General features: G+C 43.7%; 1 protein-coding gene across 1 annotated transcript in view; it reads left to right on the forward strand.

Annotated features, from left to right (window-relative positions):
* Positions 1 to 27,287, forward strand: part of cdh13 (cadherin 13, H-cadherin (heart)) — a gene marked incomplete at both ends in the record, with an annotated part of 310,410 nt that overhangs the window by 131,337 nt on the left and 151,786 nt on the right. Inside the window, 5 exon segments of the mRNA XM_083893789.1 lie at positions 6,647 to 6,760; positions 16,422 to 16,510; positions 18,904 to 19,043; positions 20,319 to 20,542; positions 25,597 to 25,749. Of these exon segments, the coding sequence (XP_083749915.1) occupies positions 6,647 to 6,760; positions 16,422 to 16,510; positions 18,904 to 19,043; positions 20,319 to 20,542; positions 25,597 to 25,749 (720 nt within the window).

Here is a 27,287-nt window from a genome sequence, read left to right on the forward strand (position 1 = left end):
CACCGACTGCACTTGGTTTTAAATTTCCGATCCACGCAAGTCCTCGCAGTAGTCTTAACCGCCTTTACACCTTTTTTCCTCCGCTCTTCACTTTATTTTACCGCTGAGCTGGCTTTGTTTTCCAAAATCATATCTGTGTAACCCAATCTCTTTGTTACGGTCCAGACACTTAGTTTCTCTATTTGTGTCCAAACCTCCCTCTGTTTCCTTCCCAAAGCTGGAGCGGAAACATTTCATTGTGTCTTTACTGGCATAACAAATGGTGTTTTGTGCGGGTAAAAAAAAAGAAAAATACAAAATAAATATTGGCTGGTGATAATTGATAAGTGCTGTGAGCGAAAGGAGGACAAGAATCAGTTTTTGATTCCATGCGCGAGCTGTTAGTTTGCTGTAACACAGGCCCAGAGGGTGAGCCGCCGATGATGAACGACTCTTATTATGAAGGAAACTCTGAATTCAAAGAGTATTTTACCCCCACTCCTTTTTTTTTATTATTTTGCAACCGATCAATATGTGAATTAATGGAAGAATGCATTTCAATTTAACAAATGCATGCTCCGAGATATGGACCTTTTTTTTTTAAATGTTTTTTGTCCGTGTATTATTCTGTGTTGTTTTGCTCGGGTTATGCTGAACAACAGTTATGCAGAATATTTCCTTGCCTCTGGGGGGGGGGGATAAACAGGAACCATTCAAATGTAACCGCTGATAAGAGGGGAAAATAATCTGAGTCCAAAAGCTTATTTATTTTTGCTTTTGTTACGTTTCATCCATTTTCACGTACTAAATGAAATGTAATATTGCATCCTGAGCAAAATCCTCATCCTGCGAAGAGGGAAATTGATTTTTTATTTTTTTTTGCGGATGTTTGGGAAGGCTTTCTGGGGATGAATAAGATGTGACATGTTGCAGCCGCCGCCGCAGCAGCAGCACAACAGCTCACATTATACAACAAAACACAAATAATCTTCCTCTTTCTGTCTCCTCCATCCCACTCATGCTCTCTCTCCTCAGTGTGTTCTGTGGCTGTCATTGATTCATTCTGTTTACTGCTTTTGTCGATTGTCTGGCTTTTTATTAGTCCTCAGTCATCCTCCGTTCTGGTTTCATACATCTGCAAACTTACTTCTTTTGCTTTTGGGATCAAACCAGAGGCTCGAAAACAAGTTACTCTACCAGCAAAACAAATGCGTGTGTCTAATTTAAAAGAAAAGATGGCAGTGTGCTGAATGCTTTGGCCAACAAAGAGATATTTTACAGTGAGATGATGACACTAAAGTGATCCAAACTGCACTCACGTAATTATTTTTTGATTAAAGGTTGAACAATGAAGTCCAAACTTCATTATTTGGTGATATTTTTTATGTCAAATGTCATTACTTTATTTTTTCATGGACTATTATTACTCCAATTATTTCTATTTTGCTAGTATAATTTACTATTCATGTGTATAAATGGATATTCTTTTCGGGATGATTATATGGCCAGAACAAATCGTTCATCAATAATAATTGACTACTTAATGAATTAACACTTGATTTATTAAATATTAATCACTTTGATTCTTTTTCTTTGTCATTTTGTCTTTAGCGCCGCATGTAAAGTGACTATATTTTGATTTGTGAACACACAAAGAAAGTATGTTTTCAAAAGTCTCCCACTGAAATGCCACAAACTGATCTTGTTCCGGTCCGTCCAGCCTGCATATGTTAAATTATTCCGAAGATTTTGCAATAAATCTTTAAAAGTAGGTGAGAAGTGAAGCAGATGAACTAAAATTAGATAAAGAAAATGATGTTCTGCTCTCTTAGATATAGTTTAAAAAAAAAGCTCCCTTCCTTTGGTTCGGTGCCATGCGGCAGATAAAAGCTGCGTCTGACTGTGAGACAAACACGGATCATCACATGAATGACTTTTTTAGGTCAGCGTAAGATAACGGAGGCATTTTTTCCTTAGAAATAGCTTTCACCTTAAAGACACAGAGACTGTTTTTTTTCTTGATCATCAAAACGGGTGAGAGTAGATCACTCCTGTTTAGCGAACATGACAGGTTGAACACTACTGTGAATTCTGATAAACTCAAAAACCAACGAACATATTAGGTCTACATGTTTGTCATGCTTAATTTTCGCAAATTATTACTCAGCAATATACTGTATTTTCACTATGTAAATTGTATGTATATATATATATATATATATATATACACTTATATTTACATATATATACATATACATATACATATACATATACATATACATATACATATACATATATACATACCAGGAACTCAAATCAGCATTTCTGGAAAAGATATTTTACATTAAAAGAAAACATGTAATGAAGCTGAGGCGTTGATGCAGCGTTGCTATATCACACTGCATACATTTAGCCGAGGTTATTTAACAAACTGCCATCTGAGTGTCGCCTACTGCTGACGCCACCAAAAGTCGGCTTAACTGGGTGTTTGGAGAGTTGACTGATTGCCCGACCTGACTGCATATCCAATTTTTTATACCGCATTGAATAGCCGGCCTTGATATTATCCATTTGTCACCAGGTCTCCAACACATGGTCAGAAATGAGTAATGGCACTTCTCAATATAGCATTTAGAGTGAAAATGGCACAATGGACAAGGACGTGACTTTGCTGCCATAGTAACGCTCAGTGCGCTATGGTGACAATGATAAAAGCTCAATTTTATCCACACACGCAGACAAGATAACACACACACACACACACACACACACACATACTGCATGAAGGTCTGAGACCATGGGATGTTCCCTCGATGCTAAGGTTCTTAGAGTGGCTAAGATTACATTAGTCCGCTGTGAGAACAACTTTGTGAGATCCTTCTTAAGTTCCATTTACAGAAGACTACAGTGACACCGCAGTTGAAATCTCCCTAACAAATTACTCGAGCTTGCTGCTAAAAAGCTTCTTCATTTCAGAGCGGCTAAATTTGCCACAGACAATAACAAGTAAATAAGCAGGAAAAGTAGAAAAACAAGAACTCAGATACGATCAATTACACATTTCTTTCTCGTTTTATGTGAATTGTACAGATAATGTGCAATGGCAACAAAGATATTTTGATATCAAAAAAAGGTGGTATTTTGCCATTTATAATTGGTAGGTCAGCTTGTTCTCACATGTTTATAAAAAAGTGGGGCTGTTTGACCCCACAGAGTCCATTTTACCTTTGGCTTCCTGTTTGACACCGTGTGCACGTAAGCACATGCCCGAAACATTTGTCTTAAAGTAATTGCACCTTTAACGAAGAACACTGATATGACCTACGCTGATCATCTGAGAAACAGTCGGAAAGACATGTAAATGTTTGTGTCAGGGTGGATGGTGTGACAGTGATTTATGAATGGGACACATTAAAGATTCATCACATCCTTTCCTTGCATTGGTTCCAGGCAGTAAGAACACTTCATCAAACACATACACACACACACACACACACACACACACACACACACACACACACACACACACACACACACACACACACACACACACACACACACACTGTGAAGGCAGAAAGGAGGAAGAGAAGCCATTGCTGCAAAGTGGCAGGTAAAGAGGTGAGAGGGAAAGAAAGTAGGGCTGAGTCACTTTCCCAGAATACCCCTGCAGTGGGCCATCCTCAGTGGCAGGACAAATGTCTCTGTCCAGCTTAACACCGGCGTGTCTCGCTCCCTCTGATGCACCTGCAGGACTTAATGGGTTTTAAAGCACAGAAGCTCCCTGCCCATATCAACCCGAATCTCTGCTCAGTGAAGATCTGGATCCGACAGCCTGATCCATCTTAGCCCTAACCCCCTTTCCACCAGTCCCCACTTCCAGCCACTAAAAATACCTCATGGTGCCTGTTTGCCTTGCAGCTTTTCTTCCTCCACCCCCCCCCCCCATTACAAATACCACACAGCCAAGACCAGTGCATGATGGGATTGATGTGCTCATCCCTGGGCTTCAGAGTCAGGGTGGATTTTGCACGGTTGGGCAGTGCTTAAAACTCCATCAACTCGCTTGTGAACTGGTCACATACTGTACACACAGTATTTTCCCAAACCTAAACAATAGCCAGACAAAGCATAACCCTAACCTTAAAGGAATACGTCACTAATTTGCATTTTGCTTTGTATTACTAGCTTTCCAACCTCAGTTTCCCCTGAGTTGAGAAATATCTTCAAGTGACGAAGTGACACAGCGTTGCAGTTTCTAGCCTCGGAGCAAGGCTCTGACCAAATGACACTGGTGGGCACATAACAATTCTAGAAAAGCACTTGGAGAGCGCAGACCTCTGCCAAGGCAGCTCAGTGCCTGCAAAATACACCCTGTCGGCGTGCCTGGGTCAGACAGCGAGTGTTTCAAAAGTGGCCCAAAATGTAATCACTTGTTCCTGGTCCCATTGCGGACAGTTCCTAAAAATTTCATCCAAATCTGTCCATGACTTTTTCCAGTTATGTTGCTAACTAACAGACAAACAAACGAACATCGGCGAAAACATAACCTCCATGGCCGAGGTAATAAAGAATGAAGATATTTCTCAACTCGGGGGGAAACTGAGGTTGGGAAGCCTAAAATATTGCCGCTATTCTAATAATACAAAGCTAAATGCAAATCTGTGAAGTATTCCTTTAACCTCAAATCTTCTTAGCCTTAAACCTAACTCCTCAGTAATTAGGGTTCGATGTGTTTATGCCAAGAAAAAAGGTCCTAAAGAAGTAACATACACAAGTGCACCCACACACACACACACACACACACACACACACACACACACACACACACACACACACACACACACCACTGCCTGTGCTCTTCAGACAAGAACAAAAATGGTCACATAATCTCCAACAGTGTTGTGCAGTGTTCTGTTTAACCGCTTCGGGTCCAGTTTTAGATTTCTGTCTCTGACATTTGAAAGGTCACCCCCCAGTGGATTTGATAAGAGTGGCTATTTCAGAGACCATTCAGTGTATCTTTGGTTTGTTCTGCTCGGCTTGTGTTTATGATGACTGTTTAATTGCGTTCTTCTCCGCAAACCGTTGAGGGGCGGAGGGGTGAGGCGCTCGGTGGGCTGGTTGTTGTTTTTTTTTTTTGGCGGATATATCGAAAACGGGCTTTGCCCCCGCTGCCTGAGTCGACAATCTGCTGTAAAGAAACGGCTCAGTTTCCCCTTCCTCTTACCTGTTCTCTTTCAGTCATTCTGACAGAGGTGAGAGTGGAGCCAGAGTCCCTGTCAGCCAAGAACAGCAGTGTGAACAGTTAACACACAAAAAGCCTCCTGCTGTGCACGCACACGTAAACCAAAACCGCAACCGCGTGCACTGCACATTGTCTACAAAGTGTTGTGCAGTAGGCCGTAAAAGACGAGGGACAAAAGAGACTATTTGCATTGCAAATGGAGCCACAAAACTCTCACATGTGCTCACTTGTCCGTCCTGTCTTGTTATTATTCTGTCATGTTGCTTGACATTTTTAGCGGGCAACTGCCCCGAATGTGGACAATCGACCGCGAAGCATGGGGCAGATCAATTGGCAGTCAATAATACAACAAAAATAATTTCCTCTTCTATGTATTTTCTTATCAGTGAAAAGGGGAAACAACATAATTTCTCCTTTTCATGTGCATTGGTCATGTTTGATTGATAGCAGATGGCAGAATATTAAGTATTTGGGAGAATATCCAAATTAGCATATGGGCAGACTAAAATGACACAACTGTAGAACAAAAACAAAAAAAAAGATATGCTGTGCAGAAATGTACTTTTTGGTTATCAGGTTTTTTTTTGTAATTCAGTGTATTACATATTATAACAAGTTGCAGTGAACAAAAATAAACAGTTGGATTGTATGTAGGTCATGGAATGGAAGAATTGCCAAATATCTGAGCTTTCTTTTTTATACCAAGACATTTATCTCATTATAAAAAAATTTTAAAGATTGGGTTTCCCTTCAATGTTGCGTCATTGATTGATTGTGAGCACAGTCAGCACACTGTCCTCCTCCAAAGGTCCAATGTTCAATTGTACCACAGATCTCAGTCTGCAGAGGAGAGAGAGAGAGAGAGAGAGAGAGAGAGAGAGAGCAAAGTTTCAAACTATTTTACCTAAACAACCGTATCTTTGTTCATAACAGTGGGCTAATGGGTGGAGTGAAATTGCACAATTGTGTTCCTAAGAGCAGAAATAGCATTTCAGAGTGGCTTCACACCGTCTCCATAAACAATGCACCTGCTTTTGTCTCTCATTATCTTCATTTTACCAATTCTTTTCATCTACGTTACCGTTGCCACGATGTTTAGTACCCACTTTTTTTCCCCTCTCCTCTCCTTTGGTTTCATGCCCACAGGCTCTTTGCTGCATTTTAAAACTATATAATACATATTGCTCTGCTATCATAATTAGGAATCACTCCAAGAGGACCTTCCTTGAATATTTCTCAGCATTTGAAACGCTTGCACACTTGACCGCTTGCTGTGTTTATGTGCCATTGGTGGGGCTGAGGGTAAATAATGACAAGGTAGTGTCACTGCCTCTAATTATCTCATATGTAAAAACCTAAAACACTGTAATTGGGGGGGGAAATCATAAGGCGTAACAATAATGGTTCTCCTTTCTGTTGTAGAATGTCCTGGGTCTTGGCCAGACACAGCCATACAGACACAAGAGAGCCTTGCTGGTGCCTCCGATGATCGTCACCGAGAACCAGAGAGCTCCGTTTCCTCGGATCATTGGCAGGGTAAGTTACACATGGTTTTTTATCTCATCAATGTATGTTGGTGGGGTTTGATCTTTCAACAAAGTCATTCAGGGGAACCAAGGTCTGTTCAGAACATGAAAAAACATTATATTTTCATTTTTCCACATTCCTCTGCACCAAGAGAAAAATATACGAAGAAATTTCACCCGAGTTGATGACGGCTTATCTTTGACAGCATGCAGTTAATGTACTCAAATAACTATAATAACACCCTGCAAGAAACACAACTTGACATGCATGATTAAATTTGAACTTGCAAATTTAAATATGTCAGTCTCATTTAGGATATGGAGAAAAAAAAAAACGCCATCATGATGTCAGCTGTTTGTGGGGGAGTGGGAGTTAGGAAGCCGAGCCTTTTAGTATAATCAGACTAAAAACATGTCTGTATATGAGAGACGGATCATGTAGTGGACTTACTTTGCTGCATTATTTTGTTTTTGAACCAAAATTATCTTTAATCACAGACACAAAGCAGACACTGTCAGTGATGTGATATGCAGTTAATAGCAATGTTCTTATGGTTTTGTTGCACTTGGTTTGTTGTCATAAAAAGAACAGCGCTCGGTTTTGCTTGCTCAAGGATCTTTGTGCACTATTTAACTGTCATGAGTAAAAACCCAGCTGCAGAAAGCTTCCATCATTGGCCTCTTAGTAGTAGGTGACAGTCCTCTGTATTTGATTTATCTATAGCACACGTTATGTGTTTTTGTATTTGGGATGCTGTATATCTCACATGCTATCGACTAAGCTAAAAATATAACAGCTGACAGAAATGCAGGCACATATTAATGCAGGTGATGAGTTCAAGGCTGCTAAAGGTTAACTGTCAACCAAAGCTTGTGTATGTGAACTGCACAACTGGATAGCATAGATTTGTTTTCACTTTGAAGATTTAAAGACTTTAAAGATGAGATAATTAGAGCATAATGGCTGTTTTTTGTGCTTCAGTTCTTATCTGGAGATTGGTGGATACGGCCAATGACTACAAAATGATAGTCCCAGCCAAAAAAGCTGCTTTAGAAAGCTCTTCCAATTAGAAAATTCAAATTGTGAGTCATGTAATTTGGACCACAACATAACATAAATATGATCCGCTTAACATCATGTGCTTAAATCGACCACAGCAACAATGATTCACCACTACATGGGCAGCAAACAATGTGCTAAAACCATTTCAATTCAATTACACAGAGACACAGTTGAACACTCATCTCCATTTTTGTCAAATAACGTGTCAAACTGTACTGAGCAAGGGTGTCTAATAATGCTAATAATGTCCGTCTGACCTTCAGAGAACATATACAGTAAGAATCATTTGTAAATCTGTGGTTCGTTCTATTTTTTACTAATAGGGCAATAAGCCCATGAACAGAAAAATCATCGGCAGCGTCACATACCATTAAACACACAATCGGTGAACAGATGTCTATAATTTCGGCGCAGGCTTGAACTAATGTGTCAGTATATCCATATAATTTACATTTACATAACACAAGAGAATATTTGCAGAGCCAAGTCTCGGTTGGAATATGCAAATGATTTGCTATTGCTCATAAATGTGAAACAAGTCGTTTGATTCACATTTTTTTTTTTAAATATATTTTCCAATTATTTTATCCAATTTGCTGCTACACAGAAAGTGAGCATTTTTAATCACCATGGTTATATGCAGCAGCCAGGTTGAAGCAGAGACATCATATCCTTCCCAAATGTGCACACAGGTAATAAATAAAACCTGTGATCACGTTTGTCATGAAATCACTGAGAAGACTGTGTTGTCATCGAGAGGAGAGGAAGAGAGACAACACTCCACACCTGTGGTGGCTACTGTGATCACGCTAAATAAATAAGGAACTTTAAACTTTAAAAACCCTCTCTGAGTGCCTTAAATAGGATTTCTTTTTGTATGCAAAAACCTTTTCTTTGTGTGGCATAAAGTGCAAAGTGTTGTCCCAAGAGCACAACTCTGGAGGCTGATGTGAAATTAAAGCGTGTGCACATACAGTTCAAAGTTGGCAAACAACACAAGAATTACAGACACAGAGCCGAGTGATGGGGAAGAAAAGGAACTGAGGTGCAAAAACAATTTTACACAATTCAAACAACCATTACCATAATAACCATTGTATTTAACATCACAGCCACCAAATGGCCTAATGCCAGGATTAGTTGCAAGGTGACACAGAAATACCCTCCACATGCTTTTCCTCCCCTGTATAGGGAAACCCCCTCAGCAACCCTTATGCTTGAATTTCATTTTGGAGTAGAAGCCAAAATCACAGGGAGCCAAATCTCTCATGTAAAGCAATGAATATGTTGCTGTGGCTCTTAGTGTTAATAGTGACCGTGGAGCACCCAATTCACACTTTAGGTGGTTTGCACTTAAATCTCACATAGAGTGTGACTGTTCCCCAGCCGCAGTATTTCAGACATGAATCTCACACCCAGAAGACAGACTGTGTTGTGATTGGTCAGCCGGCGTAGAAGCTTCCCAACTGTCTTGTGATTGGCCAATACCCGGACGTGACATATTCAGCACACCCACTCTCAGAAGCGCAGCTCCCCCCTCTGGAACGGTGGATGCACTTCTACTCATTATCAAAACATTGTTTTAACAATGTTTAAAAATAGTTTCGTCACGACTCCCCGCCGCAGTCCCTTTTATGACTTTGACCCGGAGTCAGACCCAGAGTCAGAAGACACTGTCGCTCGTGAAACACCTCCACAACGGACATTATTCTTCTTCTGCGGTTCAATGTACGCAACCGGATGTGCCCGGACTAGTGCCCGGAGCAGGAGGATCCGCTGTTCCGGAGAACCGTTGTTTACGTAACCAGACCGGGTTATTTCAGAGATCTCGCTGAGCCTGAGATTACAATAAAACACAGCGTTCTCAGCAGTGGCTGAACTGTTTGTTTTGAACCTTCATGGCTTCTTAAACAAGGTAATGACGCAGTTACACACTAAAAAACAGCGTTAATTGGAACTTCTGTTCTAGGTCCGCTTTAAATCTCTCCCTCTGCATTAATCTATAGCATCACTTTTTGACATCCAATTTCATCCTGTGCTGTTTTATCAGCCCTGCTGTAATTAGGCCTCCCGGTGGACACTGAAAGCCGTGACATTACTCCTTGCATTACTGCAAAAGGTGTGAAACTCATTTGTGTGGTTTTCAAGATACCATTTTGTCATATTATTAGAGTTTTCAACAAAGGGGTATTTGCGCGTTTGCTTCAATTTCCTCCAAAGCATATTACCACAAGGATTTATTCATTGTTTTTTATAAGTAATGAAAGATAGATTTCCGTTGTCCACCTCAATCAGTGTGGTAAAGGCCACGCGGTGATGTGACACTGCTTAATATTTAAATGGCACGTTATGAATGGTGCATGTTGTTTACTCTCAAAGCAAGTCACTGAAAAGAAAGGGCGCTGTTGGTACAGAGGGTAAAACCATATCATTTACCTTGAAACAAACCATAATCTATATATTCCATACAGACCCAACCAATGGTTCAGTTCCAATCCAGTAGCTGGATCTTGGATGTCAAACTGAAATGAGATAGTCCAGTCCAGAGAAGATTTGTAGAATTACAGGCTTGTCCCACCCGTGCTGGTGTCACTTAGCAAAGGTGCTACAGTTGGACATGATACAGATCACTGCAGAGTAAGGCCCCATTTTTTCGTATATAAAGGTCCAATGTGCATTGGTACAGACCGCAGGAATCCTCCAATCACTCCGCCCATTCCCAAGCATGTCAGTGAACTGTGGTAGTTTTTGCATAGCAACAATAGTTGTAACATTCCTTCAGAATTCTTCCTGCCATTCCACTCTTCGTGCTGTCAAAAAATATGTTTGGGCCATTTATTTAAGCACTTCCAATAAACCTTCCCAAATCTTATGCAGTGGATCATCAACATATTTACAAGAGTTGGTTAACTTGGTAACAAAGTAATGCAATTTGTGTTTGTTCGATTATTTCTTTGTTGTAACAGTGCTTCTTGGCAATAAATCTTACACCGTTGGCAAGTCTGTTTATGTCCCTTTTAACTGGTGCCAGATTTGTAAGGAAAATCCATTTGTGGGATGAGCAGAAGAGTTGTTCTCGTCCAATGCCAAACAGCTTATTCTGCTATTTCCTCTTGTTTGGAGCTTCTGGTACGTCAGGTGCTGAAAATCATGTGTCTGGGGTGAGATTATGCAAACAGTGGCAATCCCATAGCTCCCATAGTCTGGGACTGAACTCTGTCCTACAAGATGATAACGCTCGCTCGACAACTTGGGAGTGAAGAGGATGCAATGGCCTACCTGTAGTCCTGACCTCAACCCCATCGAACACTTGTGGGATCAGCTTGGACGTGCTGTTCATGCCAGAGTGGCCAACACAACCACATTGGCCGGTGACCAGCATGAGGAAGGGGTGCCAGGCTGATATGGCTGTGTATGGTTCTTCCACATGCTACTGTACCATTCCTGCGAGTATGTCTATGACTTCAATCATCCAATCCAATGAAGGACACCAAACAAGAGTCAATAGCAGAATAAAGTGTTCATTGGCAGAGAAAAGTTTTTCATGGGCGCATCAAATGCACTGTGGCACCATTTAAAAGGAAATAAACAGTCTTTCCAATGCTGTAAGATTTATTGCCAAGAAGCATTGTTACAACAAAGAAATAATCAACAAAACACACATTTCCTTACTTTTTGTGCTGAGTTTATATTGTTGTTGGCGGCCACCGTTACCTCTTTAATAAAAAGCATTTATCACTAGCCTGCAGTGAATCCTGGGGGGAAAGATCCACCCATAGGTTCCTTCATTGCTAGGGAATGATATAATTCATCGGAGCAACGGGACAGTCAAGACACAGTGATGTGGTGCCATCAGCCTGGTCTATGAAATTTAACCGTCTGAATTGAGACACGGACCCTGTGCAAGGCCCTACATTTTGTTGCACCCCATTTTACACAGCTTCTCTATCTCTACATGACAAACAGCTTTGTTCCAAGCAACACTGGTGTCTAAGAGATCAACCACATTATCCCAATGCCTAGAGACTAACATAAAAAAAAAAAGATATCCCACACTGAGCGCTCCACATAATAGATGATTGTACCCTGAAGGCCATGACCACAGCCCAGAGTGTGGGCCCTCAGCTCATGCCTGCACTGTAGTCAGCATGATCCCTGCGAAAGCAGCTCGAGGCTATGGAGGTATCAATTTGGCGTTATTGGTGTTGCTGGACGACGCTGGTGTGCTTGTGCAAAACATCAAGGTCATATGTTTGTTGCGGCAGTGCAATCCACAGGGGTGTGTGTGTGTGGAAGATTACAAAGACAACACGTGTTTGTTCCATAGAAGACAAGAAAAATAAGGGAACTATTGTTATAGTAGGCTGTAGATCTGCTCCAGAGTGTCGTCGAATGGATACGGCCACTTTACACATTCATGTGACGAATTTGAAGCTCTCTGCTCACATGACATGGGCTGTTTTTCCTCTCTCTTACTCCACTGTGGTCCCATCTCTGTCTACAAGTCGTTTAACCGTTCCTACTTCTTCACACTTTTCCGTGGAAAATTCCCTCCGTCCTTCTCTCATGCCTTTATCTCTCCACCCATCTCTTCTACCTCCACACTCAGATTTGCATGAGAAGGCAGACTAATGTGGGCTATTTTACCCAATATAAGCTTATATGTTGACGACTTGGTGAAATTGATTTTCCACACCAATGGCTTTTCTCTTCTTATGCATCATACCTCTTTCATATGGCAGGCGCTCATTTTTTATGCTCCCCTCCCTCGCTCTGGGAGATAAGCAGTCGCAAAGAGGGCTGATGGGATTGCATGTGCTGCTATTTGACATGTATGACAGTGTGCGTCCGTGCACATGTGCAGAACTCGTGTGTGCTCGCATGTAAGTGTTGGGGTAGGTCGGCTGTCAGAGGGACTCACAGGGGAAGGGTAAGAGCCTTGTTGTTTATGTCACACCTCTTGCTATCTGCGGAATTGTTTTGATACAGAGGTGTCCCCCCCTCCCGCCTTCTCTTGGGAGGACTATAAACAGCTCACAAGAACTCACACAGCAGCCAGAGCATGAGCGTGCAATGCAATTGATTTGCTTAAGTGTTTCCCTTAATATGTGCCACTTCAGCCACTGCTGGTATGACCATTTTTTTAAAAAGACTGCTCAAGTATTCGGGAAGATGAACAGTCATACCTGAAGAAGTGCAAAGGTTTATTTCCGAAGCTTTTGTTGCTCGTGTGTGGGATTAAGTGTGAGTCAGGCACAATTCTCGAGTGGGACCAGAGAATGGATCACAATTATTTTTTTCTTCCCCTTCAGTGTTATACCATTCAGTTTCACTAAACTAAATCTGACCTTACATACATTACATGATTGAGGCGCCTGTGGATCTATTAGAATTGATTACTGTAAGATGCCTCCTTCACAGCAGCTGAAGGATGCTCCTGACAAAAAGCTTCCATGCCCCTCTGCAGCTATGCTAAAAGCCTTGTTTGCTAACTTTGTTTCAACTGCTTACAGAAAATGCCATTGATATAATTTACTTCATTGATAAAGCTCATAGAGTTTTCAAAAAGTTGTCAATGTGAATATGAATTTATACCCAATTAAAAAGATGGATTTTATGAAGCAAATGTCCTGCAATACCAATCAGTAATGAAAGTGAAAATTGCCCACAGTCCAGACCTGATAACAGAAAGTTCAGCCTTAAAACTCCATTTAGCTTCAGTTCTTATCACACACAATTCTCCATGGTGTTTGTATGGAAATGTACTCTATATACCCTCATGTACTGAATGGAGGCAGCGTCCCGTCTGCTGTGAACAATGACTAGAAGATATTTAGGCCAAAAGCTGTAACAGCTTTGATTGACTGCTATGGATTTGATATGTAGTTATTGTAATGTAAAATAAAACATAGGAATCTTATGAAATCCTTTAGGGAGAACATTAACAAAAGGCTGGCTGGTTTATTATAGACTGTCTGGAAACAGCAATTATTTTTGGAGCAATTATTTTGGCATGCCATTTTTCACCAGCTTTGTGGTTTGGTTTGTTTCAGGTATGAATAGAAGTGTTTGTCAGTAACTGTGACGACTGAACAACAATAAAAACGTGTTTGTGTTCACATGAAAGACGATACCTGTCTGTGCTGCACGGGAGTTGCCAGTTATTCATCTTCTTCACCTCAGGGTCCGGCTCGCAAATCAACACAACACGTCTGCCCTGACATGACGTTTCCAATAAAGTGGTGTTGGTTTGGAAGAATGAGGGCTTGGTTTGGTTATAGCCTCAGCGAACATATTACAGAAGAAACCTGTGTCTTTGTTTCAGCACAATGTACATGATTGTCTTGACCTGTCAGCCCTACAGCCTTCTCCTGTCTTGTTGCCCCCACCAGGCGTCTGTCAAATGTTGCACCTTATTCTTCTTTCTCTATGTCTATCATTGTTTCCTTTTGCTGCTCCTCTTCTCTAAAAGAAGAAGCCCTTCAATACACAGGTTCTAACAGAGCCTCCAAAACTGGAAGTGAATTGTGTTGTGAGAGGTTTCAGCATTAGAAAGCAGACAGCCTGCAGGCCTTATCATTTTGTCTAATTGATTCCTTTAATTGTCTCTGGAAGACCGGAAAGTTCCTGTCTGTTTCTCTCCGTCTGTCTTTCAGTATGTTAATCATGCCAGTTTCTGCCTGTTGTTTCGCTCTCGGTGAGTTGAAACTCACTGACGTACGTTCTAATTCACGTCTGCACCCCCAGACACATTAAACAGATGTGAAATCCATTTAGATGAGAAAAGTCTAAAAAAAAAAAAAAAAAACAGGAGAGAGGAAAAGGAAAAGAAAAGGGGAAGACAAAAAAAAAAACAGATTTTCCGGTTGTAAACTGCCCAAGAGATGCAAGTAATGAGGTAATGATTAGCAGAGGCCCGGCTAACCAATCAAAGTCAGTTAATTAGCACCATTGTTTTCCCATCATCCTGTGTTCAGGACTCGGTCAGTTCCCAGCTGTCCATGTCTTGACCGAGGCGTTCCACCTCACCTCAGCCCCTCTATTCCTCTCATCAGCCGGCTGGAGTGGCAAGTTAATCAGGCAGGAGTACTGATTCCAGGCCTGGTACCGCTTGTACACTCTGACAAGCACAAAGAAGGACACTCTCATTCACAAGCACAATCAGACCACGACTATCACCTCTCCAACAACAAGGTCTAGTCCCGGAAATCCTTTCATGGCCAGTGATTGTCATTCACAGCTGGTTACGTGACCTTGATAGGAAAAAAAAACAAAAGCACCACTTAGGGCTAATATGACTGCATTGTCTTCCAACCACAATTCACATCTAATCCTAACCCTCAAACCAGAGCCTCAGATGTGAAGTTCTGCTTCATTTATGCTGGGCTTTGGTCTCTATGAGGGCGACTGGTCCTGACAATCTTAATGTATACACCAGATACTGAAAGCGAATGCACACACTCACATTCTTGCACAGCATTCTTACTGAGGACACTCATAGACACACAACCTGGCCCTTATCCTAAACCCAATCACTTCCTATGGCTTTTTGATCCTCACAAATTGAATTCTATTGATTTGGACAGCCTGAACAAAGCATTATGCCTAACTTTAACCCTCACCAGTTAATGCCTAAACCCAATCTTAAAGGTGCATTATGTAATAAATCAAAAGCAACTGGCCATAAAATCCTCCTAATATGTCACAGAGACTCAGGAATAATGTCTATATAACAAACTGAACTCACCATCAACAACAGTACAGCCAAAATATTTGCATTGAAAATATATATTTTGCAGACTGCAAATCATGTTTATGTTTTGAAATCATGTTTTGGCATGTGGCGCCACCTACCGCCATCTACCAATCATTGCAGTCAGTAGAGTCTCCTCTGCCGAGCAACCATGGGTTGCCAGTTACGTCAGAAAACGAAACCTAAAAGACCTTGGTATTTTGAATTTGAATGTAGTAACGTTTTTTGGCCACATTCTTACATATGGCACCCTTAACAGCCACAATCCAAGGCTCTGCCCTCAACTTAACCATCTCCTCATAAATAAAATTCTGCCTCATTAGAACCAGATTTTGGTCCCTATGAGGACTCCTGGCCATGACAAAGGTCAGTGTTTATGCCAGAAAAGGTCCTAAAGGGGTAAGAAATACACACACGCACAGTGCAAAGCTCCCTCGTTGCTCCTGACAAATCCCAAGGACACGGGGTGTGCGTGCGTCTGTGTCGTGTGTTTGCACAGAATTTGCATGGTAATGATTTGTTGTGATGGTGTTGTTGGGCCAGGTTTGCACTTTCTTTTGCCTGACACAGCAGTCCTGATTCTGACACAGAAAAACAAACACAAACTGACTGTATGTTTACCTACATAAGTTTTCTGATAAAAAAAAAATATATATGTATGTGTGTTCAATATTTGTACACACATGCAATGCTTTCTGCTGGTTTTCATTTGGTGCCACCCCCTGCTCTTGCTCTTGACATGAACACAGACAGTAGGAGGTGTTAAAAAAGGATTTAATGCACACAAACCAACACACCTACGCAAAGGCAAACAGCACAGAACAGTGTTGCTGTTTATGCTCTCTATGTGCTCAGAGATGTTTGGCGTCGCGGAGCCGCACCACACCTCCTGTCATCTTCCCACCCTATCACGAGCGCCATAGTCTTTCATGTCTGCTTGACTGGTAATGAGAGCTGATAGAAAGAGGTGAGATGCTCCCATCCATCCTCTCATGCACACAGAGGGAGAGCAGATTCAGCGGAGACAAAAGCCACTGGGTGCGCGTTTCCCGGCAAGCGGGTGTGCAAGTTAGAATGCATGTTTATGTGCAGTGCAGACTACCACACTTGTACCCCACAGACACATCTCCTAATCACACTTAACTTCTCCTGACACTTCAGTTCTTCAGTGAATGTTTGTGTCTTCATCAAGAAATGTATCCCTCTCTCCCATTAACTTACTACGTCGCCCTCCCACACTTTCTCGCTCATTTTAGATCCTCAACACTGCACTTCCCCTATCCTGCATCTGAGACGGTTCTCTTTTACCCTTATGTTTGTTAAAGGTGAAGTAAGTAGTTTATAGTGCCATCTAGAGGAGAGGCTGAAATTTACAACAAAGAGCTGCTCCTCTGCTCACCCCCTCCCTTCCCTCAGCGCTACGGTATCCGAAGCCGGTCAAATGTCGTCCTCGTCGTCTTTCTCCGTGTCAGCAGATGAGGTTCGTGAGGTGAGGGAGAGGGCGAGCTACCGCGGCCATAGCAGACGAAGCGGAGAGAGTGGAGGCGGGACTTCCGCTACAAGTAAAGCGACGCTTGATTTGTTCTCTCGCGTTTGTCCTTACAGGCCCCGGTAGAAACATGGCGTCTCGCTGCTAACAGTGGCTATGCAACCGCGGCCCGCGACCATGTTATTTTACATGACTTTTTGAAACACTACGAAAATGAAACAAAAACTATTATACAACGACTAGACAAAGCAGGAACACATAATATGTATAAAAAAGTGGATTTTGGGTTATATAAACCCATAAATACTACACAGTGTCCCTTTAAGTTTAATTCTGATCCATGTGTGACTCCCTCACAAGTTTGGTTTATTCTCAACACAGCTAGTCTGTTGCGCTGGTCTCCGCCGGTGCACAGAGCTTCAGAAGCTCAAGAGCTGTTGCGTTGCTTGGTCAGGCATGTCCACATCTTTGTAACTGTGAATGTCGCACATCAGAGGGAACGTTGGCTGAGCGGATTTTTGGCTTTACAGGAGTATCAAAATGGTTCTGGATTCTTGAAGAGAAGCTTTCCTGGCCTATTTGAAAAAAATATAAACAGTAGATGTCAGATGTTGTACCAACACATACACAAAAACTCTCCACATTTAACAAAACTACTATTTCTCTACTTTAATGAAGAACCTCAGCCCTTGTAGAAGGACCCTTTTGGAACCCTTATTTCTAAGAGTGTACAGACTAGTTCCTACACTGCAAAGAGCAGTGGTCCAAAGACAAAGACTGTGTTACGTTTCCCTTTAAAGGGGAAACCTAGATCTTTAGGGAGTTGGACCCGAATGCAGAGCAGGACACAGGCGAGTATATATATAATAATATTTATTAAGAACGAGAACATAAATATATATCTATATATATAAACACAAATACACGCGCTAGAGAGGGTGTAGAATGTGACAGTATAAGAGAGGGTGAAACAGCAGCAGACCAGATCCTCAGTGACTCCTTCGTGGCAAACACAGTTCGTTCTTTCACGTTCCCACGGAACGGACTCACTCGAGATGTACAGCGAGGAGGGTGTGATGATCCACGAAGGTTGAGGAGAGGTGAAGCCGCGTCGTCGTGGTGGAAGAGACGAATGCGGTAGAGAAAAACAGGAGTAGGCGATTCCAGGAGTGGTAGGAAATCCGCGGAGACTCGGTGTTCTTCTCTCGGCAGGAGACGTGGAGACCTGAATACGGAGATTGAGGTGAGTACTGGAAACGTCAGGAATTCTAGTAGCGTAGTATGAAAGCATTTACCAGCTAAGCGAAAACGTGGAACTGACACCAGAGAGACGCGAAGTCCTGCCTTATATGCCCGGATGATTGCTGATCAGGCGCAGCTGGGCAGGAACTGCGCAGGTGGACGTCATCTCTGGCGTCATGTGGGAACTAGGTCAACCACGCCCCCTGCAGGGTGAACACAGAGAGAAGAACAGAGAGCAGCAGGCAACAACAACAATAAAAATAGACGCCATGAAATGTGGATCGTGACAGTACCTCCCCCTCAACGGGCGCCACCTGGCGCCAAGGCAGGAACATCTGGGTGGTCACGGTGGAAGTCCTGGATCAGCGTCTGGTCCAGGATGAAGTGGCGTGGAACCCATGACCTCTCCTCCGGACCGTACCCCTCCCAATCGACCAAGTACTGGTGTCCCCGGCCGCGTCTGCGAATATTCAAAATTCGGTTAACTGTGAAGGCCTCACCGCCTTCGATCATCCTGGGTGGTGGAGGGGGGTCAGAGGGAGGGACCAGATCCGACTCGATCACAGGTTTCAGGAGTGACACATGGAACGTCGGGTGAATCTTCAGGGATTGGGGTAACTTGAGGCGAACGGAGGTGGCGTTGATGACCTTGTCGACTGGGAAGGGGCCGATGAACTTCGGAGCCAGTTTTCGGGATTCTACCTGTAGAGGGAGGTCCTTTGATGAGAGCCAAACCTTTTGGCCAGGTAAGTATTCAGGGGCGGGGATGCGATGGCGATTAGCTTGCTTCTGGGATTGGAGAGAAGCTTTTTCGAGGGATGCTCTGACCTCCACCCACACAGCCTGGCAGCGTTCCATGTTGGCCTGGACTGACGGAACCGCTACCTCCCTCTCCTGGAAGTCGAAGAGTGGAGGCTGGTAGCCCAGGGAAGCCATAAATGGGGAGACGCCAGTAGAAGCCGAGGTGAGAGAATTGTGTGCGTATTCTATCCATGGAAGGAAACTGCTCCAGTCTCCAGGGTGGCGAGTGGCGACACAACGTAGCGCCACCTCCATGCTCTGGTTTGCTCTTTCTGTTTGGCCGTTGGACTGTGGATGGTAACCGGATGAAAGACTGACGGACGCCCCCAGTGCCGCACAAAAGGCCTTCCAAACCTGGGAGGAGAATTGAGGCCCACGGTCTGAAACGATGTCCATAGGGAAACCATGGATCCGGAATACGTGTTGGACCAACGTCTCGGCTGTTTCCATGGCAGAGGGGAGGGCAGGGAGGGGGATGTAATGAACCGACTTGGAGAAGCGGTCTACGACAGTGAGGACAGTCGTGTTGTTATTGGAGGGAGGGAGTCCAGTGACGAAATCAACGGCGATATGAGACCAGGGGCGATGGGGAATGGGAAGGGGATGCAGGAGTCCAGCAGGCGGGCGATTCGACGACTTGCCTCTAGAACAGACGGGGCATGCTGAGACAAAGGTGGCGACATCCAGGGACATGGTGGGCCACCAGAAGCGTTGTTTCAGGAAATGGAGTGTGCGCGCAGAACCAGGATGACAAACCAGTCTAGAGGAGTGACCCCATTGGAGAACTTCCGAGCGGGTAGCCTCTGGGACGAAGAGGCGGTCAGGAGGTCCTCCTCCGGGATCAGGTTCGGTCAGCTGGGCCTCGCGGACTCTTGTTTCCACCGGCCATGTAGCAGCGCCCAGAATGCAAGACGGCGGTAGGATGGTCCCCGGTTCCAGCTCCGGAGGATCTGGTGAGTAGAGTCGAGAAAGTGCATCAGGCTTCACATTCCGGGAACCAGGGCGGAAAGTCAATGAGAACTTGAAGCGGCCTAGGAACAGAGCCCAGCGAGCTTGGCGAGAGTTCAGGCGACGGGCGTTCTGGAGGTAGGCCAAGTTCTTATGGTCGGTCCATACTATGAAAGGTTGGGCGGTCCCCTCCAGCCAGTGTCGCCACTCTTGTAGTGCCAAGACCACGGCCAGGAGTTCCTTATTTCCGACATCGTAATTCTTCTCCGCAGGGGATAACCGGCGACTGAAGAAGGCGCAGGGGTGGAGTTTCTGGTCGTTGTGGTCTCGCTGGGAGAGGACCGCCCCTACCCCGGTGTCAGAAGCGTCGACCTCGACCACGAACTGGAGCTCAGGATCCGGGTGGGAGAGGATAGGGGCTGAGGTGAACATCTCCTTGAGGCGGAGGAAAGCAGTCTCGGCATCATTGGACCACAGGAACGCCTGTTTGGGAGAGGTAAGTCTGGTAAGAGGTTCAGCAATGCGACTGTAATTCTTAATAAATCTTCTGTAGAAATTAGAGAACCCCAAGAAGCGTTGTAGTTGCTTCCGGGTGGTGGGTGTCGGCCAGTCCTTGACTGCAGAGATCTTATTAGGATCTGGTGCAAGACTGCCTTGCTCAACAATAAAACCAAGAAATGGAACAGATTTTGTGTGAAACATGCATTTCTCGGCCTTCACAAACAGTTTGTTCTCTAAAAGTCTCTGTAAAACTAGTCGGACATGCTGGACGTGTTCCTCTTCAGTCTCAGAAAATATCAGGATGTCGTCCAGATATACGAAGAGGAATTTGTCCAGCATGTCGCGCAAAATGTCATTAGCCAGGTGTTGGAATACTGCAGGAGCGTTAGTGAGGCCAAAGGGCATGACTAGATATTCGAAATGTCCCATGGGAGTGTTGAACGCCGTTTTCCACTCGTCCCCCTCTCTGATGCGAACCAGGTGATAAGCATTTCGCAAGTCGAGCTTGGAGAATATTCTGGCCTTACTGAGGGGGTTGAAAGCAGCGTCTAGAAGAGGAAGGGCGTAACGATTCTTCACCGTTATATCATTTAGCCCACGATAGTCAATGCATGGACGAAGGGATCCGTCCTTCTTCTCGACAAAGAAAAATCCTGCCCCTACAGGAGAAGATGAGGGGCGAATGAGACCGGTAGACAATGACTGGTTGATGTAGTCATTCATGCTTTGATGTTCGGAGCGTGAGAGGTTGTAGAGTCTTCTGGAAGGAAGAGTGGCGCCAGGAAGGAGATCAATGGCGCAGTCGTAAGGACGATGAGGGGGTAACGAGAGGGCCCGATCCTTGGAGAATGCCTCCGCCAGGTCGTGATAACTCTCTGGGACGCCGGAGAGGTCGGGAGGCACTGGTGGGACGTCGGCCGTTCTCTGTGGCGAAGGTTGAGCAGATCTGAGGCAGCGGGAATGGCACGGGATACTCCAGCTGGACAACCGACCCGAGGACCAGTCGAAGGAGGGGTTGTGAAGGGACAGCCACGGAAGACCCAGGATCACTGACGCGGAGGAAGCCGGAATGAGGAACAACTGGATCTCCTCGACGTGGTTACCAGACAAGACCAAGGTGAGGGGAATGGTGCGAAGAGTCACTTCAGCCAGCCGATTTCCGTTGAGGTCCGAGATGATCTTGGGTTGTGGCAGGGAGATCGTAGGAATGCCAGCCTGTTCTGCCAGATGCGTGTCGATGAAGCTTTCGTCGGCTCCAGAATCCACCAGGCATGTGGTGGAAAAACAGTCCTGGTTCCAGCGAAGTTGAGCCTTCAGGGAGACCCGGGTCGGTGCAGGACAGGAGATGGTCCTGCTCACCAGCACTCCTGCGTGCGCTGATGAGCTCAGGCTTCTTGGGCGATGTGGACAGTACGACATGACGTGACCAGTCTGTCCGCAGTATAGGCAAGCTCCAGACTGTAACCGTCGTCTTCTCTCCGTGGGCGATAAACGTGTTCGCCCCAGCTGCATGGGTTCAGGAAGGCTAACCACGTTAGCAGAAGGGAAAGGCAGAGAAGAAGAGACGGAAGAATGTGGGGTATCTGGGGTACGAACAGTAGAGTGACGTCGTCTATCCATTCGTCTTTCACGGAGCCTACAGTCAATGCGAATTGCTAGTTCGATTAACACTTCAAGATGGGGTGCTATATCGCGAGTAGCTAATTCGTCCCGTAGTTCGTCTGTAAGCCCACGTAAGAAAATGGCCCTTAAAGCAGCGTCATTCCACCCACTCTCAGATGCCAATATGCGAAAACTGACGGCAAAATCAGCGGCAGATGAGTTACCCTGTTTCAACGAAAGTAGTTGGTTTGAAATGTCACTATTATGAAACGCTTGGTCGAAAACCCGGTTTAACTCCGTAGAAAACGTAGTATATGAGATGGAGCGGTGGTGATCATCTCTAAGGAAGGCCGTGGCCCACTGAGCGGCTCTACCAGTTAGCAGGTTTACCACAAACGCGATTCTAGCATGACTTGTAGGGTAAGTGCTAGGTTGTAGGTCAAAAACAAGTGAGCATTGAAACAGGAAACTCGCACATTTATTAAGTTCCCCCGAAAATCGTTCGGGGGTAGGAACAAATGGTTCGCGGGAAGCTAGCGCGGGGGCTAACGTAGGGGTAGCTGGTGGAGAAGGAGCAGGCAGTGGAACAGGTAACCCGGAAGTTAGCAGCGGCTGAATGCTAGCAGTTAGCTCACGAACGGCGTTGGCTGCGTCTCTTAGCAGGCCCTCGTGTCTGCATATGGCCTCGCCGTGAGAAGCTAACGCCTGGTGTATCAAGTCTCTGTCTGCCGGGTCCATAGTTGGTCAGTTCCAACTGTTACGTTTCCCTTTAAAGGGGAAACCTAGATCTTTAGGGAGTTGGACCCGAATGCAGAGCAGGACACAGGCGAGTATATATATAATAATATTTATTAAGAACGAGAACATAAATATATATCTATATATATAAACACAAATACACGCGCTAGAGAGGGTGTAGAATGTGACAGTATAAGAGAGGGTGAAACAGCAGCAGACCAGATCCTCAGTGACTCCTTCGTGGCAAACACAGTTCGTTCTTTCACGTTCCCACGGAACGGACTCACTCGAGATGTACAGCGAGGAGGGTGTGATGATCCACGAAGGTTGAGGAGAGGTGAAGCCGCGTCGTCGTGGTGGAAGAGACGAATGCGGTAGAGAAAAACAGGAGTAGGCGATTCCAGGAGTGGTAGGAAATCCGCGGAGACTCGGTGTTCTTCTCTCGGCAGGAGACGTGGAGACCTGAATACGGAGATTGAGGTGAGTACTGGAAACGTCAGGAATTCTAGTAGCGTAGTATGAAAGCATTTACCAGCTAAGCGAAAACGTGGAACTGACACCAGAGAGACGCGAAGTCCTGCCTTATATGCCCGGATGATTGCTGATCAGGCGCAGCTGGGCAGGAACTGCGCAGGTGGACGTCATCTCTGGCGTCATGTGGGAACTAGGTCAACCACGCCCCCTGCAGGGTGAACACAGAGAGAAGAACAGAGAGCAGCAGGCAACAACAACAATAAAAATAGACGCCATGAAATGTGGATCGTGACAGACTGGGTTGGGACCCACAAATTGTTTATGGGTGCCCAAACAAATCCCAGAATGTGTTTTAAATAACATGCATACATTAAGTTGTAATTCATTTACTAAACATATCATGGAAATGAATCATCAATGCAAGATGGCTGTAAGTCAGTTGCCAAATTTTGCAGAAATTGGCTCTTGTAGCGGTTAATATTGTCGTAAGAAATCAGTAAAGTTTGGGAAGCACTGGTCTATAGGTTTGTAGCATATTGATGCACATTCTGCATTATACACATATGTGAATGTCATAAACAAGGCTTGATTTTTTATTTTTTATTTTTTTACCCTAGACCCAGTTTGTCACATTTAAGCTGCTATGAGCTGCCACTGTGATTACTGCTCCGAAATATCTGTGTCCTGAATGGTAGCCACTGACATACAAAATGAGCAGAGGGAGTCGCTAGAGGATACAGTAGAGAGAAGTGGAAAATGATGAATGAAGAATGAGATACGAACCCTTAAGAGAGGAGTGAGGGTGGACACAGAGAGAGAAACAAACGAGGGTACAGCGAGACTTGAGGGAAAAGATGAAGGGCACATCGAGATAAATGGCAAAGAGTTTTCAGAGCCTATAAGGGCTTGGGCTTCGTCTGGCATAGGCTTGTGAGACCGCAGTTTCATCTCCCATGCTCTTTCAAGTGAGCAGTAGAAAGGCCTTCATTTAGCTGCCATCACATTGAAGTGCACACTCATTAAAGATGACCTCATCGCACCTCTCTGATCACAGAGCAGGGGGACCATTTAGAACCTTGACACACAGCAACAGAAGGCCCAGAAGGATGTCTAAAGTAGTGACAAGACTGTTTGTTCATAAAGATGCAGTGGACTGTATTAAAGTGGGGGAAGGGGAGGCTCGACACATGAAAACATGGCAATGCAACAAAAAGTGTGGTGAAAGTGCTGATGACTTCAACAAGCATTTCTTGTCACTTTTGGAAAGAGCTAGGCTAGTTTCTGTCTGCATTGTAGATGCTAGTTTAGACGTTGTGTGACAAGGTCAGATTCTCCATGAAGAACCCACTCGCTAGGGCTAATCTATGGTTTTTGTAGCAAGAAGTGAATACACGTATACTACACTTTGGAATTGGAGGCAATCCCATTGCAGATGCCTCCACAGAGGTGACCACTTTATAGCATAAAGTAGCCTCAAGCTTTCCTTCTTAGTCTTTGCACAACAATTTGTGGTTCAATGGAACAAAACTGCAATCAGGCACTACATTATAGAGAAAATTCTTTCAAATTCTGTAGAGTTTGTCGTTGCATCATGTGATATGTAATTCCTCTGTTGCTTTTTTTTTTTGCTGTGCTGTGTGAATCTAACTTGCTTTGTTTTCTGTGTTCCCTTTTTTTTTTCCTATGCTGCACTTTCCTGCGTTGCTGCTACACCTGTGTATGCTGTTGGCTATGGCAGTCTCATGTGAGTATATCCACCCAAAAAGTCCTTGGGTCAGATCGTTCCTGTCTGAGAGAACTGAGACAGTTTTCCAGCTTACGTAGCAGAGCTCATCAAGACTGCAAATTGAAGCAAGATAATCTTCAAAAAAGTCACCCTTAATTAATTAAATTGTCCATTCATATGCAGTAAAGTATCTTTATTTAACTGTGCCAATTCCCTTATGTAAAAATAATCCTACCATGCAATGGCAATTGGTCACAACTGGCACCCCCGATGCTCATACTTTCCTATCTTACATGAATTGAATTTGCGAACCGATAACATCGCGTTTTTGTCTGATATACATTTCAGGGATTTACATCACCACACAACAGAGAAAGGGGCTCACTCAGAATACACTATAGAAGAAACTGCTAAAAGCATAGGGTTGTTGTATTTGTTGATGTCTCTGCCTGTGTGTGTGTGTGTGTGTGTGTGTGTGTGTGTGTGTGTGTGTGTGTGTGTGTGTGCAGGTGTTTTTGCCGGAGAAGTTAGGCAGCCGCATCTTCCGACTGACAGGCCCGGGAGCTGATCAGGATCCCAGAGGTCTCTTCATCATCGATATAGACACAGGAGAGGTGTCAGTCAGCCGCTCACTAGACCGGGAGGCCGTTGACTCTTACCAGGTTTGTGTGTGTGTGTGTGTGTGTGTGTGTGTGTGTGTGTGTGTGTGTGTGTGTGTGTGTGAGTGTTTGATCTGGCTGTTATTGTGTTTGTGCCCTATATTTCTTCCTCTCTATCCACCTGGGCACTCTCTTTGATTGTTTGACACATTGTCATTTTTGGTGTTCATGAAAGTCCCGTTCCGTCTCAAGATGAGAAAGAGAAAATATTCATGTGCTTCTTTTAAATGGAGCACATAAGCTGAATACTAAATAGAAAAGAAAAAAAAATCACAATAATAATAATAATACAAAAATAATAATAAATACTTACTTTGTTTGAGATTTCTGCTGGGTTTTGTGCCCTCAGGGTTCTCTGTCTGACAGAAGCGTTTTCCTGTAGAACAAAAGGAAAAGAAGGGGCAGAGAAGAAAATCTTATAAACTCAGTCATTTGATCTCGGCCTGTTTTTCCAAAACCAGACACGAGTGAGGATGTTTGCCTGGGTGCAAAGCTGTTGATAAGTTATCAAGCTTTTGTGAAAAATTTGAAATCATTGACTTGGTAAATACCAACAGATGTGAAAGGAGAAGCAAAAAACAAAAAAAACAATGAAAGGCTAAGAGATGAAAACACACAAGAAACATTCACTGTCTTTCCCCACTCCGTCAAAAAGGAGTTGCTTGATACAATGAGGACATTTGTCTTTAGTGGTTGAAGTACCTTTGACTGGCATTGTCATTTTCTACAAGAAACTAGAACAAAACATTACCTAATTTTCTTTGAATATACAGTAGAATATGAATTTTCAAAAAGAAGTAATACATGCAGTATTTAGGTGTAGTAACAGCCTCCTTGCCTTCATACCTCACTTGGCCCATAACACTGTGAACGATAGTAATCATTATTTACATTAAACTCTATCTATCTGCTGTAACATATATGGGTAACTACACATAGTTGCCTATACATTATGAGCTACTGAGACTAAAAACCACATCATAAAAGTATACATTTATAGGGTCAGAGATCTTATTAAAAAAGCTCTGCTCATTCAGAGCACATTAAATATGTAGTAGCATTTTATCACTGTTTGGTCTATAAACTGTCTATAAACACAGAAGCTATATATTTTTATTTAATATGAAGTGTTTTGAGAAATGTTTGCGTTAAATGGGAATGAGGGTCTAAATTTACATCTTGAGCAGGAGAAGCTTCACACAGCAACATAAAAATGCTGTATCCTCTTTTCTACATTAACTGTAACGTATAGTGGAGGATATTTATTGTTGGTAATGCAGCATTTCATTTGGAGGCTTTACCTGGGGAAAAGATGGTGATAATGTCAGTTAGTTGAACCCCAGAGTGCTTCAGAAGAGATCTGAAAAAGACTTGTTTTGCAAATGAGTGAATTCTTCATCAGGGCTCAGAAGAATGTGTGTTAGTCAATATTAAAATGGAAATGCTGTTATTGTAAATTGTAGATATTTGTCCCACTCAGTCAGAAAAGCTAGCTTTTTATAATTTAAACAACAAAAAACATTACAGAAGCACTCATGCTG

The sequence above is a fragment of the Microchirus variegatus genome (genome assembly GCF_963457635.1).
Source record: "Microchirus variegatus genome assembly, chromosome: 8".
In the NCBI taxonomy this organism is placed as follows: Eukaryota; Metazoa; Chordata; class Actinopteri; order Pleuronectiformes; family Soleidae; genus Microchirus; species Microchirus variegatus.